General features: G+C 30.5%; 2 protein-coding genes across 2 annotated transcripts; one reads left to right on the top strand and one right to left on the bottom strand.

Moving 5' to 3' along the window:
* Nucleotides 1-167: 167 nt before the first annotated feature.
* On the top strand, nucleotides 168-1,527 carry LOC115876756 (protein KRTCAP2 homolog). The gene is made up of 4 exons (XM_030892669.1): nucleotides 168-266; nucleotides 321-539; nucleotides 595-661; nucleotides 1,266-1,527. Exons 1-4 carry the CDS (start codon nucleotides 263-265, stop codon nucleotides 1,372-1,374), a joined length of 399 nt encoding a protein of 132 aa, XP_030748529.1. The 5' UTR covers nucleotides 168-262; the 3' UTR covers nucleotides 1,375-1,527.
* LOC115876753 (kinesin-like protein KIF21A) lies at nucleotides 1,528-17,709 on the bottom strand. The gene is made up of 9 exons (XM_030892660.1): nucleotides 17,303-17,709; nucleotides 17,175-17,239; nucleotides 6,955-7,146; nucleotides 5,290-5,551; nucleotides 2,825-4,763; nucleotides 2,424-2,755; nucleotides 2,193-2,356; nucleotides 1,950-2,132; nucleotides 1,528-1,840 (listed from the first exon to the last, which is right to left on the bottom strand). Exons 2-9 carry the CDS (start codon nucleotides 17,210-17,212, stop codon nucleotides 1,828-1,830), a joined length of 3,123 nt encoding a protein of 1,040 aa, XP_030748520.1. The 5' UTR covers nucleotides 17,213-17,239; nucleotides 17,303-17,709; the 3' UTR covers nucleotides 1,528-1,827.
* Between the last annotated feature and the right edge of the window lie 1,316 nt (nucleotides 17,710-19,025).

Raw genomic sequence — 19,025 nt, forward strand, 5'->3', positions numbered from 1 at the left:
TGTTATTAATTAGACTTATCATAATTTGTAAAGTATTGATTTATTTATTTCTGTGTATGTAGTATATACTGCATTTGGTATACCCTGTATTTAACTTGAAAAAAATGGAATTAAACATAAAATAAAAATTTCTTTTAACCTAATATCATCCATAGGCAACCAAAAATACAAGTGGAAATTTGTAAACGTCAGATGAATGTCAGCATTCTAACCTAACTTTTTGGAAGTAAATATTATATTTTGAATTAAATTTTTAAATAAAATGGGTAAGTTTACAATTAAAATATTATTTTTCTGTTATAAGATATTTTATTTTTTAGCCGTAGCAACTAAAACTTCGTTTATATTAGCAAGTATAAGTTCACTTTTGTTATTTTCTTCAATGCAAATTTGGAAGACTTGGCTGGCATCTTCTAGTCAAAATACTCTTTTAGGGGGTGTATTAGGAGCTTTTCTCTTTACATTAACACTAACTGCAATAGGAAACTTAGAGACATTAGTTTTAGGAAAGTCCTATAACCTCGGTCTGTTTCCAGAAGGTTGGTGTTTCTAGTAATTAATTTCTTATATGAATCTATATTTGTATGTTTTTAGTGATACTGGCATTTTTCATGGCCTTAGCAGCAGCTGCCACTGTCCACAGAGTTACAGGAACATCATGGTAACTGAAAATGTTTTTTTTTAATATTTAGTACCGTAAAATGGGGTGAATAGAAACAGTTTCGTAGGCTATTAGCGATATACCGGTTGATAAAAATGTGGTATTATTTTTTAAAAATATGCATATAAATATTAAATAAAAATAACATTTGTGTTTCTATTCACCTGCTATTCGGGAGAATAGAAAGACACATTGATGTTAAGGTTTTTATCTATTTTATTTTCAACAAGGTGATTAGAAACAGTAAATTATTACATATTAAAGTAGGTTTAACAATAATTAACAATACATATAATATAACAACTTACATGTTTATTTATAAGTTACATTTTATTTATAAAGTTTTCGCGCCATACAAAATACGTGATAAATCGATCTCACATTTATTGCTCAGCTGATTGACAGAAACAGTGCTGGCACAGATAAAAATATAGTTTTTACATTTTATTGTGTATTACCAATCATAGAAAAATTAGATATGTCGACTCTTTTTACTTTGAATATTTTTAATCGTGATTTGATTTTTTTCAGAAATTTTGTTTCTATTCGCCACTATGTTTCTATTCCCCCCATTTTACGGTAGATAATATAAATATAATTTTAGCTTCCTATTGTCACTGTTGGCGTTATTTTATATCAATAAGTATTCTCAAAAAACCTATGCTCAAATAGTGCCTCAGCAGGTTACAGTTGGGAAGAAAAAGAAAAACTGAAGATTATTTTTTAAAAAATAACTATTCGTAAGCAATTAGTAATCTCATTAAAAATGTATAATTTATAGATCTTATTTTCAAGTATTTATATCATTAAATAAAGGTTTTTTACAATTAATTTTATATCTTTTCTGGTTCATAAAATAAAACAAATTTCAATTAAAAACCAATACTTACTAAAACAATTATTACAGGTCAGTTGATAAATACACTTTCTTTCACTTAAAATTAGAATATAAATAGTCATTAAACATCATAAAATTATTAACAACATTAATAGTAGTAATAATAAAATTGACAAGAAAACGATTAATTTTAACAATATGGAACAAGAACAGGAAGGTGGTAAGTAGAATTCACATCGGTTGACAGAACTTCCAGAAAATATGGACCTGGTGTTCTTAGAGAACCCTTCATTATCATTTTCACTACAGACACTAACTTTATGGATCATCAGGAATTCAATCTGTAATATTAAAAAACTAGTTAGGCTTTTGCAAACATTGCAACAAAGTATTTCAGCATCTAAGGAATTTACACAATTAAAAAAAGTTATCTAATTTAAATTTACTAACTTAAGACTTCCTGAAAGACTAGGCACTCTTTGTAAATTGCAATCTAAGCTAAACAAACTGTGTGAATCACGTGAATGGGTCATGTCAGGAGAATGAAGCCCAAACAGCATTTCTGAGGGCTGTGCTGTTCTTCTCCTAACTTTTGATCTGTTTTGTTGTACTTGAGGTTCTGGAATTTGTAAACTGAAAAAAAGATACATTATCAATATAACTTTATCTAAAAGTTTCTCTAGATATACATACTGACTATCTGTTGGGACAGGAGAGGAAGATCTGGAAGAATTTGAACTGGCAGTCTCGTTGGTATTACTGGAAACACTCGTTATCAGTTCTTTTGAGAAAATAGGGATTTCGTTATGAAGTAAGTGGTCAAGAAGTTGCCCTTTAACGTTTGCTTCTTGTTGTAGCTAAAAAAATAATTATGTATTTTATTTATACCATCATTATATAATAATAAGCTCAAGGAATATTTACCTCTGCAAGATTGGCCTCATTCTCCCTAAGTTTGGCGTCCCTTTGGGCCACACTGTGGCTTTGCGCTAAAGTCATGTTATACAATTTTTGAATAATATACCTTGCCTCGTCTACATCGTAGACTGTAGCGATTATCTGTTCTAAACCGGCGGTATCAGCTGGATCTTGCGTTTTCTCTATATCCATTACATTATGTTGCGTTTCGCTGATGGTTTCTTGAACATAATTTATGTTTTCTTTTATATCTTCGATATAGCTGTCCAGTTGGGTAATGTCCTGACCTTTTTGAATAGCCTGATTTCTCCGTTCCTCAAGTATCTCCAGTTCTCGACCTGAAATGTCGGTTATGCAAGATAAAAATTAGCTGGTTTTTGTTTGTTTTCCTAGTTATCAAATCTTACCTAAGGCTTCACGTTTTTCAAGGAAATGTTCCATTCTCACTTCTTGGTCTACTAATCCTTTTCTGCTTAAAGCTATGTTGTTTATGGATTTTTCTACTTGTATCCATTTTTGTTTCGCCGTTTTTTCCGAGAATGCTTTAGTTGCCACTCTACCTGCAGCTTTCAGGCTTAGTCTACCTCTCTGACTTTTTCTTAAAACAGATACTTCTTCTTGTTTTCGTTTTAGTACTTGATCTTTTATTCTCCTTTCGTTTTCCATGCTTTTAATTACATTGGCATTTTTCCTAGATTCTTTTTTCAACTTAGCAATTTCTCTCTCCCTTCGTAACTCTGCCTCCTTGTGTTTTTGGGCCTCCTCTTTCATTTTATTTATCAATCGTACTTTGGCACGTTTCATTTCTAGCAATTCGTCTTTATAGGATTTAATTTGTTGTTCGTGCTGAGAATTGTTTTTTATCAAACGCACGTGTTCTCGCTGAGCTGTTTGGAGTTTCTTCAATTCTTTTTGCATATCGCTAATTTTCCTAGTGTAATCTTCCTTGATTTTCTTAATTTTGTCTGACGGTTCTGAATAAGTGTTGTATTTATGAAGCATTTTATCTCTTTCTTCTTGAGTGTTTTGGATGCGAAGTTGCAACTGCATTAGTTTATCTTCATAATGCTGTCTCATCGTCTGCATTCGTCTTTGAGACAGCTCAAGCTCGTCAATAAGTTTTTGTTTCATGTCTATATCGTTTGTCAGAGTTATAAGTTCTTCATTTAATTCTTTGTTGATATCTTCGTTTTCGCTAGTGGATTCGTGTTCACTTTCGCCATCACTTTCTTGATCTAACTCGAGAGATCTTCTGTTTAGTGCTTCTTTTTCTCGTAATAGGTTTCTTTTAGCTTCTTCTAATAGAGAGGCGTTATCATCTATGAGACTAGAATTTAACATTAGGCTGTACCTGTGAGGGCTGTGCGATCTACTGAGTTGTTTTCTAAGCTGCTCGCAGGTGTGCGTAGACTCGACTAATTTCGCTCTTAATTCTTCAATTTCTTTGAGGTATGCTTGAATCATGTCAGCGACCTCACTGTTAGTTCCGCTGTTAATCCAACCTCCCATTGCTTTTTCCGCTAGTAGATTAGTATTTTTAAGCGTTAGAGCATCGATAGTTTCTTGCATTGCCTTTACTCTAGTTCTTAAGTTATTTACTTCGCCTTGGAGCATATTGTTTTCGTAAAACATATCGTTGACGGTTTCGGTTCCGTCGTCCCTGATTATCCTTTTGCCTTGTTTGTATTCGACTAGTTCAAGCTGCAGCTGTGCAATTTGCTGTCGCAGTTGACTGATAGTCTTCGAGCTCTTGTCCTGGTTGATAAATATTTTATTTTTAATATTACGCGCCCGGTTGGCATACTTCAACGTGTTTAACGTTTCCATGAAGTCGCTGTCACTGGGACTAACACAGGCAATCATCACAGTTTGACTATTCCCACCCAGGCTATCCTGTAAAAGCCTCGTAAGCTTCGAATCTCTATAAGGTATGTGTAAAGCGCGTTTAGTTTTGTCACCCAAAGCTGAGATAACGTTCCCCAAAGCTAGTAAGCCGCAGTTTATAGAAATTCCTTCTTTCTGTCTTTCGCCTGTAGCTCCGGTTCTTTTCAGTCTTTCAGATCCTGCCAAGTCGACAAAATGGAATTTGGCAGTAAGCGTTTCGAATTCGTTCGAAACGATGTTTTCATCGTCAGATGGGACCAGTCTTTGTTGCTTAATATGTAAGGTAAATACAGCATGCGACCGAGAAGACTGTGTGTTCATCTGAGTGCTGGCAGTTGTTCGCGATAATGCTCCCAATTTTAGGCATCGTAAAGCTTCTTCTGCTGTTTGTACCGTCTTAAAAGTGACTCCTTTTACTTGGATGCCTCCGTAAGGGTCTTCGTGAATTTTATAAATCTTTTCCTGAAAATATACGTCTTATTATTTAGTTTTATATTTAACTATTTTCCTTTCAAAGTTCCAGAAAAAAACTACTAAATTACACAATAGATGTAATAAAATCTTGTTCATATTTTAAGTTATTATGTACCTTTATACGAAAAAAAGGACTTATATTGATAAATATTTATTATTATTACAAAGAATTATTTTTCTTAACGATATTGTAATATTTACACACTAAAAACCATTTAATAAAGATATTTGACAAACGTTTTAATCTGATCCTCCACCATTTCGTCAAGAAAATATATTTTTTATGTTTTAATTTTAAAACTTTAGTTTATTTGTGTTTTCAAAAACAAATTTGAAAGAAGCTTCTAAACTCACTTCACTACATTCTTCAAGCCTTAGTAATTTAATAGTAATAAATAATCAATAGTTTGGTTTTAAAAGAACCGTTTCAAACATAAAGATTTCATTATGTAGTGTTCTAGTTTCTGGTAGCACCAAAGCATATTTTGAAAAGGATTTATGTAAGTGCACTCACCTTTGTATAAGACGGATTGAATAAATCAATTATTTCCTCATTATAAAGCTCCATGAATTGAACTGTGACCTTAAATTCGGGCGCCAAAATGCCGCTTTCGTGAGCCTTATCTATTCGAGATCTAATACCATCAAAAAGGTGATGTATAGCCCTTGGGATAATACCCTTTTGTTCGTTAGGAAGCTCAACATCGAACCCCGTTCCCATCGTGTAGGTTTTCCCTGACCCTGTCTGTCCATAGGCAAGGACTGTGGCATTGTACCTGTTGGGTTACGTCATTTTTTAATTTAACTTTTTTTTAACTTAATATACGTTTTGTTTTGCATATATTACATAATAAATCAGTTGCATCTTTGGAGAAGATAATTTATAATTATTCAAAATATTGTTAAAGCGTATTTGACCTTTTGACAATTTTGCTTGAAGCCAATTAGTAAAAAAAATTAGATAACGCAAAGTTTGCAGAATTGCTTAATTCCAATACGAGTAGGCTGTTTCAAAGCAGGTTCCCATAAGCACACGAAATAGAATTTATAAGGTATTATTAGTTCAACTGCCCACGACTGTATGACAGCTTCAAGATTGGTATTGCATTTGCATCACAATCGAGAGAACAGAGGGTTAAACAGTATTTGCTTGTGCACAGGAAATGCATAATAAAGTCAACCGAAACTATAAATCATATACTGGGCTTAAATGTTTAATTAAATCGAATAATAATTCAATGCCACTGCCTTAAATGTGAGATAACATACACGGAAAAACTGTCTTAAGAAGGAAAAACAATGCATATCGTGATATATTACATAATTTCTAATAAATATATTTTAAGTTATTAAATTTAACACGATTATTCTCTTAAGTCGAACAAAATGAATCACTCTGTATCAAAAACTAATAGCCATTATATTTCATACAATTAATCAAAAGCCTACATTCTAGGCAAATGTCACGTTGGCATTATAACAGTCTGCACGCAATGCCGAGATTTTCACATTCAATATTTAAGTAGTACATCGTTTTTATTTGATCTATATTTGCAACAACACAATTTCGAAAATATTAATGCTTTCATTCTATATAAACAGATTGGCGCGGCCATATTATTTAGAAGACGGAAAATTGTCTGTAATTGTGGATGGTTGTTCTGCACCATGATTTTGCAGGAAACTAAAACTTATATTTAGCAGGCTAGATGCCAATTGAACCGTAAACGGATTGAGCTTTGAAAAATAAAACATCAATGTAAAAAATCTAGAACAACTAATGATGAAGAAAAAGAAATATAATATACGGGTTTAAAGTTTATAAAAAAAATACAGAAAATTGGTCAAGCGTAATGTAAAGTAGGTGTAGCAATGAAATACAACGAAGAGAGAATATTTAATTACTTACAATAATACTATTTTTTTATCATTGAGAAATATGCTGTGTTTTAAAAAAATAAGTTTTTTAAACGATATTTTTGTCACAGATTTTATCAAGTGTGAGCACGTATAAATAATTTATGGTCCAACACAACCATCTAATGAATACTAATAAGAAGTAAAAAGATGAAGAATTAAAACACTTCTTTGAAAAAAAAAGTTTATTTTTTTTAAACACTTGCTATACTGCTCGAACAAAAAATATATACATAAAATAATATTAAAACAAAATATTTACCCCTCAAGCGATGATTCTATCAAGTTAGCAACACAGTTTTCGTAAATATATTCCTGTTGGGAGTCCGTATCGAACACATAGTTGTAAGTGAACGATTTGTCATTGCCTAAGGTGACCTGGGGTTCATTTGGTGTGACTGAAGTGCATACTTGACACATGTCAATTATTTCACGAGGAGTTTGGGGCCTTATCCTAAAAACAACACATAGAAATGGAAAACTATAATAACATAAAAACACATACAAACTTGTGCAATGGTTTATACAAAGACTAAGTGCAAAAACATAAGTAGACTTTCTATAAAAAAATACAAATTATCTAGAAAGAGTGTAGGTACATTCTTTTCTGTCTTTGAGAATATCTGGAAACGTCAAGTATATTTTACTGGCAAGACAAATTTGCGCAATGGTCCTGTCACAAAGGTATAGCAATTACTTAAATAAATTTATTTCCTTACACGAATTAAACGATTACAGTTGAGGGTTGGAACCTTTGGTGTTAAACAGCAAAATAAAAACACTAAATCACCACAATACACCAAAACACTTTTACTTTTACACTGGACGCGCGTTTCGCTAACCATGTTAGCATCATCAGCAGATGATTATAAACTGAGTTTATAATCATCTGCTGATGATGCTAACATGGTTAGCGAAACGCGCGTCCAGTGTAAAAGTAAAAGTGTTTTGGTGTATTGTGGTGATTTAGTGTTTTTATTTTGACGAATTAAACGTATAGGTTCTAATACAATCAAAAATCGTTAAATCGTTGTTAAATTTAGAATGTTCTTTTATTATTTTAAAACGATTAAATGCAACTGAGGTTTACATTTAAATCATTAATAATACCTGTCAGTGCAGTTCATTAATTATTGTATAGTATTCCTGAAAGCATTGGCAAATTTAATTTACTTTGTACCTACAAACTACTACGTATTTATTTAAAAAATGCATTTCAAAAACACATGTTAAAACTTTATTTATCGATTGAACGCATACTGTTGTACCACATCAGCGTTTTCAAAGATTTATTAGTTGCATTATCTCATAGTGTGTGTTCTCATGCAATATGATATTTTTGCTGCTTAAGGCCTTTACATATTATACTGAAATCTCACGTAAGCCGGTGAAAAATAGCTTTTCCTGTATGCAGCGCATGCGTGTCGTGTTACACGCGAACTCATTACACGAACAAGATCAAAACAATAGAAATATTTCTATTATTTTGCCTTTAGTCCTAACTGTTTGCCTTTTCATTAGCAAGATTGTTAGAAAATTACCATAACCGTGAAATTCTGTAATGCTGTAATTATATGAACACCTGTTTCACTATACAGGGTGTCAAACAGATGGAAATACGCAGTCAGAGCAGTTCTCCTCCACCTAATTTAGTCTAAGAAAATTTGTAAAGAATAGATAGGCATCTTTTAAATTTATATTTACATTTTTATAACATTTTTGTTGTATAAGTGCAAAAAAGTCAACAGATTAGTGGCAATTGAAAAACATAACTTAAAGAGTTTATCTATAAATCTGAAAATCGTTTTTTATTTATTTTTTTAGAATTAAAATGTGAGATATTATAAAAGTGAAGTTTTGGCACCCTGTAGATATAAATCGAAGTTCTATACGTCAATGTTGAAGGGAGATAACAAACATTATTAACAAAACAGATTACCTATCATAGATAAGATAAAATATATTATTCTGTTTCCACATGATAGACGTAAAATATATAGCTAAAAAAATTGCGTTAAATAAATTGATTTATTAATTATAATAAACACAGATGCGATTGGTGATTAACCTTGTGTGGCGATTTAATTTTACAGTTTAAAAAAAATCTAGCGGCATTCTCCAGGTGACCTTTTTTCCCCATAAATTATGATTTCCAACTAAACAATCCCAACTTGTCATTGACTTGAAACGTGAATATATGAAGTAGCCCCCAAGGATACGAGCATCTAGGTATATGAGCAAATATAAATATTATACGCAGTGTCATATTTTTTAAAGTCATCATACCTATTTTGGATTTAGAAAAACTGGTTTTTATTTGTTATATTCTACGTCACATTTTTGTTCACATCTCATTTATGATTGAACGAAATTCAGCCGGTATAAGTTTACTTAACTTTTTAGCACGCAAGGTTAAATAATATGAGTGATTTTATATGAAAGTATTTTTTTCACACAAGATATATTTCATTGTTGACTTAGGAGCTTTTGTCATTGACAAAGATGGTAATATGAGTAGCTACATGTTTGTTTTACTATGTAATAATATATTCTATGGAGGTTCATGTCTTATTAGCAAACAGATATTTAGTTTTAATATATGTTTAAAATACTTTGTGTTCTTGTTACAATAGAAGTTTGTGTCTGAGTGTCTGTGAATTCCAGACCCAATGACAATTTACAAATAAAGTTTCCATTTTTAATGTCAATATATCCAATTTTTCCCAGTAGCACTAATCCTCTAATGGCTTCATCCATTAGCTGTTGTAAAATGAAAGCAATAAAACAAATTTACTGCAATCAACATTATTTTCCTCCCAAATAGCATTAAAATCGATTTTATTTTTATTTTCCACTTAGAAAGATTTATTTTCCTTTTAAGATAACCAAAGAAAAAAAAAAGAAAATTTGATCAATACAGTTGAAATATTTAGATTAAACCCAAAGATATTTTTTATTAAAGTAAACCTGTTATAAGTTTCAGTAATATAAAGCTTTGTCAACAATTGCTTATTAATATTGAACGTATTATTAGCGTGGGTTTGATAAAATGGAGCAAAACGATTGAATAGCATTATGCGAGCAGTGTTATACATAATTAAAAATTACTTCTTTACAATACCTATCGTTTAGATTAAGAACAATTAGCAATAAATCTTTTTCGTGAAATTTGATCGGTACGAATGAATTGAATTGACGTCTGAATATAATAATTAAGTCTTTTAGAAGTCAGTGTTGTTAATAATTAATAGTATGTGCCTAGAATCATAATTTCTCTATAATTATATGCGCTAATAATAAAAGTGTGCATAAAGTAACAAATAAAGTAAGAATCCACATCTGGGGGTAACGAACGTATGTCGTGAATTGATTTAGTACCTCATTTGTCCTCTTTAGCCCATTTAACTTCTAAGAATCTTCAACTTTATTTAGCTTATTTAGCACTAAGAAATAGTAGACTGAAGTAATAGCTGTTATTTTGGGTAAGATACATCGACCTAAACCATTCATGCTTGAGTGCACCTTTCTGAATATACACAGGTGACGTATTCATTTTAACAGAAAAATAAATAAAACAAATTTAAAATAAATAATGTATGCATGTATCTTCTTTTGTGATCGGTTTATAACTAGCTTTTAAATCACTTAATACAGTGTAACTGAAAAAAAAAACGTCACAGTAGGCGTGGGAATAACATTTTAGTTCGAGACAGACCCTAAAAATATTAGGAGCGTGATTTACTCCAGCATCCTTAGCCATCTATACAGGGTTGTTCACCACATACGGCACGGAGTATTGTAGCTAAACGATTAGATTTTTACAAATTGTAAGTTTTGGGTTCGTTGAAGGTCTATTAGAGCTACAATTTAAAAATATTTTTACAAGATACAGAGTGTCCCAAATAAGTAAAAATTATTATAGTTGTATTTTTTTAAATGTAACACCCTGTATATTATTCGATTTTTGGATTCTACGATTGAAATAAAGGTAAATTTGATTAAGGTTTATCATACTTAAACCTTACCGTTTTTGAAATATTTTCAATTTTAGCAAATTGCAGTAAAAATTTTAAGGCTTTATTTCTCCCAGGGTATCAAAGTTTTTAATACCAAATTTTTACTGAAGATTATTTATTGATCAGATATTGTGTTGCAATAATAAAAATTTTACTACCTTATACAGAGTGTCCAAAAATTTATATTAAATAATTACTAGTTTTTAACGGCAATAACTTGTTTAATTTAAATAGAACACCCTATATATTTTACGTGAATCAGATGCACAATGTAATTGTCTATCAAATTGTATTATACCATTTTTTACCCATCTCTTCAAGTTTTCGTAGAAAATGCATTTTCTTATAATTTAGACCTCATTTATCACTATACCCATGGAATAATGACATTTCAGATTTTTTTATAGCACCATAATATGTACAAAATGTACAGGTGGTAAATATTGCAAGCCCATTGGCATACAAAAAAACATTAAATTTTTACTGCAATTTCATAAAATTGAAAATATTTCAAAAACGGTAAGGTTTAAGTTTGGTTTAAGTGTGATAAACCTTAATCAAATTTACCTTTATTTCAATCGTAGAATGCAAAAATAGAATAATATACAGGGTGTTCCATTTAAAAAAATACAACTATAATATTTTTTACTTATTTGGGACACTCTGTATCTTGTAAAAATATTTTTAAATTGTAGCTCTAATAGTCCTTCAACGAACCCAAAACTTACAATTGGTAAAAATCTAATCGTTTAGCTACAATACTCCGTGTTGTATGTGGTGAACAACCCTGTATAGCCGTCTTCTATATAGCCTATATCCAAATAGCCATCTTATCTGATAGTCAAGCAGCACTAAAAGCGATCAACTCAGTAACCAACAATTCGAAGTTGGTCAAAGAATACCTAGAGAAGCTGAACAAATTAGGCAAAGAAAATAAAATCCTCCTACTTCTGGGTGCCAGCTCACCAAGACAAAAAAAATCTTTTTTGCAAAAAAAATTCATGATTTTTGAAATAAAAACGTATTTCTTATAAGTGTCTTGTTTCAGTGGCATACATTATCTGTATATCACTAGAAAAAAATCTTTTATACAGTGCTAATTGTTTTATGTAATGGGTAGAAGATTCTAGCAAGATAAAATAAGGTGTAATAAGAGCTATTGTCAATAGATTAAGTAATAAAGGATGGTTAAGGCCAACACTGTTCGTAGATTTCGATTTTAATGACTTTTTCACACCTATGTAAGACAGAAAATATACAGGTAGAAGTAAATAAAACAAGGCTAGATCTACCACAACAATCCGAGGCGTATGGACAAGTCGATAAAACAAAATGAAGAAATTAGGCCACTTATTTTAGTCGGGGCAATAATTTTAAATTGAACCGCGCGTGATTCACAATGTACAGGGTTAGAAAAAAAATAAGCGCATATCATTAAAACATCTATTTTCGCCACGGTCATTAAGAAGCCTCTACTTTGACTAGACCGCGGTTCAAAACTTATTTTAAGACCTCTATTTCCATGTGTTTCGAGTTTTCTCGCTAAAGAGTCGATTTGTTTACCCGAAAGATTACTCAATATTACTTAAGATATGTAAGTCATAAATTTTTACCTTCGCACGTGGGCTCGCCGTATTCTTTCGTATTATTTAAATACTATTTTCAATCTATCCCATATGGAATATTCAAATATTTTCTTAGCTAGCGCCTACGCGAACACAGGCTCAAGTTTTTAATGACTTGGCAGTTAATTATTAAGAATCGGTACCTAGAACACTCTTGTTTCATTCACCAAACCTTCTGTTTCATTCTAATTCATAAAAAAATATCTGTACTATAAAGTAGAACAGTTTCACTATAATAATTCACTTCTATTAAATGTCTGATGAATGTATGGTTTGGTTGAATGAAAACGACGTCACAGTAGGCGGAGAAGTAGGCATTTCTGTTCGAGCTTTACTATGATTATTGTGAATCTAACGTTCAACAAGAATTTTAGATAACTCGTGGTCAATTCTTTTTTATTCGAGCATAAATTTTAACACGCTTGTTCATTTATTTGCCTCCTAATGCTCAGAAAAAATATCAGAAAAATAACTTTATCTGCCGGGAATTAAGTCTCTACCTTGTTTTACCAAAAAAATTACTTATTTTACATTTGTTCGAATGTTTAATAATCGAACTCAGAAAATTTTAGTTGTTTATACTCATCAGTTTATCTTCAATATGATAATCTCAGAAAAAAATGCCAAAAATATCGTCAGAAAAATGATCGTAATAAAAAAGGAAGAATAAAATGTAAATATATAAATTGGGAACTTATTCTTTTTAATTAATAGGAAGTAGCTTTATAACATTTCAAGGTGATTGTTTCGATATATTTTTAATGACATTTTATTAGAAAGTATGAACCTATACCTAAAAAATACTGCATTAAATTCAGTTTTTCTATAAACCAGTGGGTTATGCAAATCTCGTATGCCTAATTTACGTATACACTTCTCTTATATGGTCCGGTAGACAATAGAAATTTTGGGAGACATGATATATTTGATAATTTACATTACTGCGTGGACGAAAACCAAGAGGAAGAATTCTTTAAGTAGGAGTGGAAAGTAAAAAGGGGTCCAAAATGTGACAAGACAGAAATAACTGACAGGAAGTGGCAACAAAAAAATCTAGTTAATGGCTTAATGGCGTTTTTAACGCGAGGCGATCGATCAAAATAGTCTCTTGTTAATTAAATAAATAAATTACTAAATGAACTCTCATTTCGAGCTGTAATTTTGAATTTATTTTTTAATTTTCTTGATTAGTTACAGTTTAAAATTTAAAATGTTCTCCTCAGATTAAATTGCTATAAAAGGATTTATACAGTATGTCCAAAAATTAATAAATTGCTTATTAAATAATTTTTCTATATAAAAATAGTGGTATGTACACATATACACTCACCGGCACGAAAAACGGGTACCTTGAAATTTTGATGTATTTTAAAATTTAATATATTTTGTCCTAGTCGGCCGATTTTGATGACTTTTTGAGAAATATGTAGCGAAATTATTTTACTTTTTAGAACTTTTATACGAGGGAAAACAAAATGTTGATATTTTGTGTTTTTTTCAAACTTTCACCAAAATAACAATATTTTGTGTTTCCTAGTAGAATTGACAGTTGGGAACTTTAATTTTTAATTTAGAAGAGATAGGTACTAAAAAGTCAAATAATTTAGCCACAAATTGCTTAAAAGATCATCAAAATCGGTCTGTTAGAACACAATATATAAAACTTTAAAATACATCAAAATTTTAAGGTGCCCATTTTTCGTAGCGGTGAGTGTAGTATAGTGGTATAAAAAAAAATAAGTATAAACATATAATAATAATTAATACTAATTTTATTACGAACTTTTAAAACTGAATTATTGTTAAACAGGAAAAGATTAGTTAAATCCACATATTACAGACTAATCCAAAAAAATTATCACTTGTCCAATTATCTTGAAAGCAACCTACAACAAAAACCTAATATTTGTGTACCTAATAATTTATCATTTCTGTTCCAAATATTATTTTAGGAGATAACGCAACTGTATTGTCCTTACTAAAACCGTTTGTTCCTTAATAATTTATGGTATCACGCAATTGGTATTGATCACAGCAAATTTAACGTCTTCTTCTTATCGACCCACTCTTTCTCTATCAAGGAAACACTTTCTTTCAAAAACTATCAATTTAAAAAAGGATGACATGAACCTAATTTCATAAGGTTTCTCCTTGTAACTTAATTGATGTTTATAAAATGATAATGAATGGTGTAATCAAATTGGCAAATAAAAGTATAATTTGCGTGGTCAAATAGAAGTAATCCAAAATCTACATATGAGGAGACTCAACTACATATCAGCAAAGTGGAAGTGATCCAAAATGAGAGACCTTATATAGATATCTCAACTATTTTTCAATTCAAGAAACCTATCTTGTAATGAAAAGCTGTTTTTCTCCTTATAGTCTCATAACAAAAGCTTAAATTTTACGAATAGGTTTCGAATACACATAGATCTTCCCGATAGTAATTTTTGTTGAAGAGATGGATATTCGCAATTACTTCTTTCCAAAATGACACCCTGTGCAGCGAAGATTAAATAACGTTTGAGGACATAACAAATAGCGATATTAGACTATTCCCAACAGCTGCAATCAGATTTTATTAAAGAGGTTTGTACAAATCAGTGTTTGTCAAATGAAAACAAGCCGGCGTTTAGTCCTCATGTTTTTGTAGCTACTTACATATACCGGCTATATTTAGATTGGACAAATTTAGTGTACTCTAGGACGTATTTCCTGTATATTTATATCGGGAGTTAGTATTTTTATTTGTTCTCGCTCTAGCTTATTTTGACGGATGTAAATAAAGGCAATCCTCTTCTATTGTTTCGTTTTTTTAAACAACGGAACAGGATGGCTGTTTTATTTCTATAAGTCTCATTGGGTAATTGGTTTGCATAGTCATTTCACTTTTTCCTATATACACAGACCAATATTCGGTGTAACCGAAAAAAAACGACGTCAGAGTAGCCTTCAAAACAACTAATCACTAGATAAGTTATCGTGACGCCGTTTTTTCTTGGATCGTATGAAATATTACCAGTTACGGTTGTATGATATGACATTACAATCGTGCTATTTAAGTTCATGATTTTAATATACCTACAAGAAATTGCCCTACGCAAATAACGATATATATTTGTTTAATCATATCTCTTATCAATCAAAAGTGTGTCAGATCAAAACTGTTTCAATTGAATTACAATTGGATTCAAATAAATAATCCTAACTTATATGTGATAAAATAAATTGGTTGGTTGAAACTTGCTCTTGCTAAATTTATATCTTTTGTGTGCGTGATTTTATCGTTTACTCTTAATAACAAAAATATTAATAAGGTACCAAGAAAATACAGAAAGATACATTTTTCATCATATTCTGAGCAATTATGAAAAATTATGACAAATTTTTGAGAGTTTATAAAACATTATGTCTTGGCAGGTTTGTGTATATGTATGGTAATTCTTTTTAAATAAGATTTTGCCTAAATAAGATAAAATAATTAAAGAATAATTAAACAAAAATCCTGTGTAATATATTCGAATATCTTATCATAATTTTATGGTCTATGATACTCATTTTCTCTCACGTTTAAAAAAAGAAAAAAGTTGTATGTAAAAAATGGTTCACCAAATAAAAAGTATTTTTAACAGCATAGTAAGTAAAAAATGTACAAAACCGTCTATTTCTACTATTTCTAGTCTTAGAACAATTTTATCCAAATGCTGTATTACGAACTAAATTAAATTATTATATATAATATAATTATTTTAAATTTGTAATACTTTTCGAAACATGATGAATTCGTTATAATTTAAAACAGGCAATATAAAGATGATTTTTATTTATAAAATATTATTTTCAGCACAGAGTATAGTAAGAGGCCATAACCCTTGAGACCGAGGTGTGCGTACAGTTTATTTTAAAACAACACAGTTTATTTTCGTTATAATAAAAGTGACAGCGTAATACTGGCAATTAATTAACTCCAATACTTTAATGAGCTAGGTCGTGACAGTGCCCAACTAATTTCCATTTCGTTTCTATTCACTTACTAATTATCAGAGAAAAATTAAACAAACTAAGTGACCTTAATATGTATTTGTATATATGCCACGATGACTTCTGAATTTTCTTTAGAACCTTTTTTACCAACTTATTCAGCCATATGAGACTCGAAAATATTTTTGTCTTCGTTTTGGTTTGTTGAGTCACTCTCTCTATTTTATCATTTGTATTATCTCCAAATTATAAAAAAAATAAATGTAAAACAATTGTTTAATATTTTATTATTCTAATGTTATTGTATTTATTTTTTTCAGTAATTCAATAGAGACAGCTCATTTTATCTGATAATAAATATCTTAATTTAATTAGCTGACTGTAACAATAAACTTTGAATAATTTTGTAATTAACCGAGTCAAATTGAGTCAATACAAGATATACTTATATAATTATCTTCAAATGTATCAAATGCTTGCGGTTTGTGTATATTTATGACAAACAATATGATTTTTTGCGACAGGAAGGTTTTTACTCAGCAAAAATTCAATATTGACTGATAGCGGTTTTTTATATATTTTTTTTTAAATTTTATTTTTAGATATTAGGATAAAAATCTTAAACAGATTTTTATTGAAATAAGAACTGGCTAGGAAATTTTATTTTTAATGATTAAAAACTTGTTTTTATGTAAAATGTTTGAAATGAACAAAATTAAAAATAATTAGGTAATTTTCTTTAATTAATATTAAATATTAAAACATTGCTCAAGTTTGTGTACGCAATAATAAATAAATCCTTTTCAAAACATGACGTTGATGGAACTGCAATATTTAATAATAAAAAAAAGACATACCTGACTGCTACCCGGACGGAAACATCATCGTCTTCCATTTTCTTTGTTTTTAAGAGAAAAATCTCCTGCAAAAAGACACAATAATATTACGCCGCGTCTTGCAAATAGACACCTTGTCTAACACCTACCTAATTTTGTTTAAATTTTAAACAACTATCTGAGAAACTTGATAAGTATGGAAAAACTTTATCTCATCCCGACGCACAAAGGACGGATCAATTTCATTTCCGACTTGTTCATGCGGTTTTTCAGTCATTTTTTACGGTAATTTTTCAATTTTCCGTTTTTCTAAGATCGCTTTGACACATCTGATCGGGCGGCAGGGAAAGTATCTGACATGACGGTTACAAAATCGAATGGGAAAGACGGAGATGGCGATATTTTAGAATGAACTTGAAGTATTATGGATCGACCGCCGAGAGTTGCTCAGAGTAAAATTGGACTGCGACCGCTCGTCGCAGCAACTCGAAGGTAACTAACTGTATATATGATGGGGCTTACACGATCGGGGAGCTACCTGCACACTACAGGTAGATAGGAACCACTAACCATATCTGCCGGTACTTCGCGGTCTTTTGTTGTAGTTCCGCCTGCTTTGTTTCAGATTTTTCTAACCAAAATGGCCTATTCTCCAACAAAATTGTTCTACCTTTTGACTATCGTATACTTTTCTTTTTGCTGAACATATTAAAAGTCGGACTCAGAAAATTTCAATTTTCTTTACTTAATTTTCCTTAAATATAAAAAGCAGATATTTTTCAATACGCATGAGTACCTTTTTAATTAAGTTACTCAGAAAAATAACTTATATGCAGGTACTTCTGGTACCGTGTTTTGTGGTAGTTTCGGCTGCTTTGTTTCAGTTTTTTCAAACAAAAATGTCCTATACTTCAATAAAATTGTTCTAACGTTTGACCATCGTATATTTTTATTTTTTCTGAACATATTAAAAATCGGACTCAGAAAATTTCAACCGTCTGTAGTTAGTTTTCCTTAAATATAAAAAGCATATATTTTTCAATACGTATGAGTACCTATTTTACCTCATTTACTCAGAAAAATTGCTCAGAAGGATAACTTATATGCAGGTACATTCTGGTACGTGTTTTGTTGTAGTTCGGGATGGCTCAATTCCAGATTTTTGAAACTAAAATGGCCTATTCTCCAATAAAATAGTTCTAACTTTTGACTATCGTATTTGTATTTCTACTGAACATATTAAAAATCGAACTCAGAAAATTGTAACTGTCTGTACTCAGTTTTCCTTGAATATAAAAAGCAGATATTTTTCAATATGTGTGAGTGCCGATTTTACTTCACTTACTCAGAAAAATTGCTCAGAAAAATATCTTATATGCTGGTACTGCTGGTACCGTCTTTTATTCTAGTTCGGGATGCTTTGTTTCAGATTTTTCAACCAAAAGGGCCTATTCTCCAATAAAAACGCTGCTAACTTTGACTATCGTACATTCTTATTTTTTCTGAACATATTAAATATCGGACTCAGAAAGTTTCTACTGGCTGTACTCAGTTTTTCTTAAATATAAAAAGCAGATATTTTTCAATACGTATAAGTACCTATTTTACTTCAGTTACTCAGAAAAAATGCTCAGAAAAATAACTTATATGCTGTCTTTTGTTGTAGTTCCGGTTCCGGCTGATTTGTTTCAGATTTTTCGTACAAAAATCGCCTGTTCCTCAATAAATTTGTTCTAATGTATTACTATATCGTATGAAAACTTTCTCAGAAAAATTAGTACTCTCAAAATTTATTACTCAGTTATTTGAACTCTTGTTTTTCTTCAATAAAAACAGTGAGACTAAAAATAATCATTAAAAGGTGTATTTTTG

This window comes from Sitophilus oryzae, unplaced genomic scaffold, assembly GCF_002938485.1.
Source record: "Sitophilus oryzae breed Bouriz unplaced genomic scaffold, Soryzae_2.0 scaffold_1440_pilon_pilon, whole genome shotgun sequence".
NCBI lineage: Eukaryota > Metazoa > Arthropoda > Insecta > Coleoptera > Curculionidae > Sitophilus > Sitophilus oryzae.

Excerpts from the sequence above, each read along its gene's own strand:
- LOC115876756 (XM_030892669.1), top strand. Across the intron at positions 540-594 it reads CCTCGGTCTGTTTCCAGAAG|TGATACTGGCATTTTTCATG; the intron begins GTTGGTGTTTCT and ends GTATGTTTTTAG. Across the intron at positions 662-1,265 it reads AGAGTTACAGGAACATCATG|CTTCCTATTGTCACTGTTGG; the intron begins GTAACTGAAAAT and ends ATATAATTTTAG.
- LOC115876753 (XM_030892660.1), bottom strand. The coding sequence starts at position 17,212 with ATGGAAGACGATGATGTTTCCGTCCGGGTAGCAGTCAG. Across the intron at positions 4,764-5,289 it reads TCAATCCGTCTTATACAAAG|GAAAAGATTTATAAAATTCA; the intron begins GTGAGTGCACTT and ends GTATATTTTCAG. Across the intron at positions 2,133-2,192 it reads CCTGTCCCAACAGATAGTCA|TTTACAAATTCCAGAACCTC; the intron begins GTATGTATATCT and ends TCTTTTTTTCAG.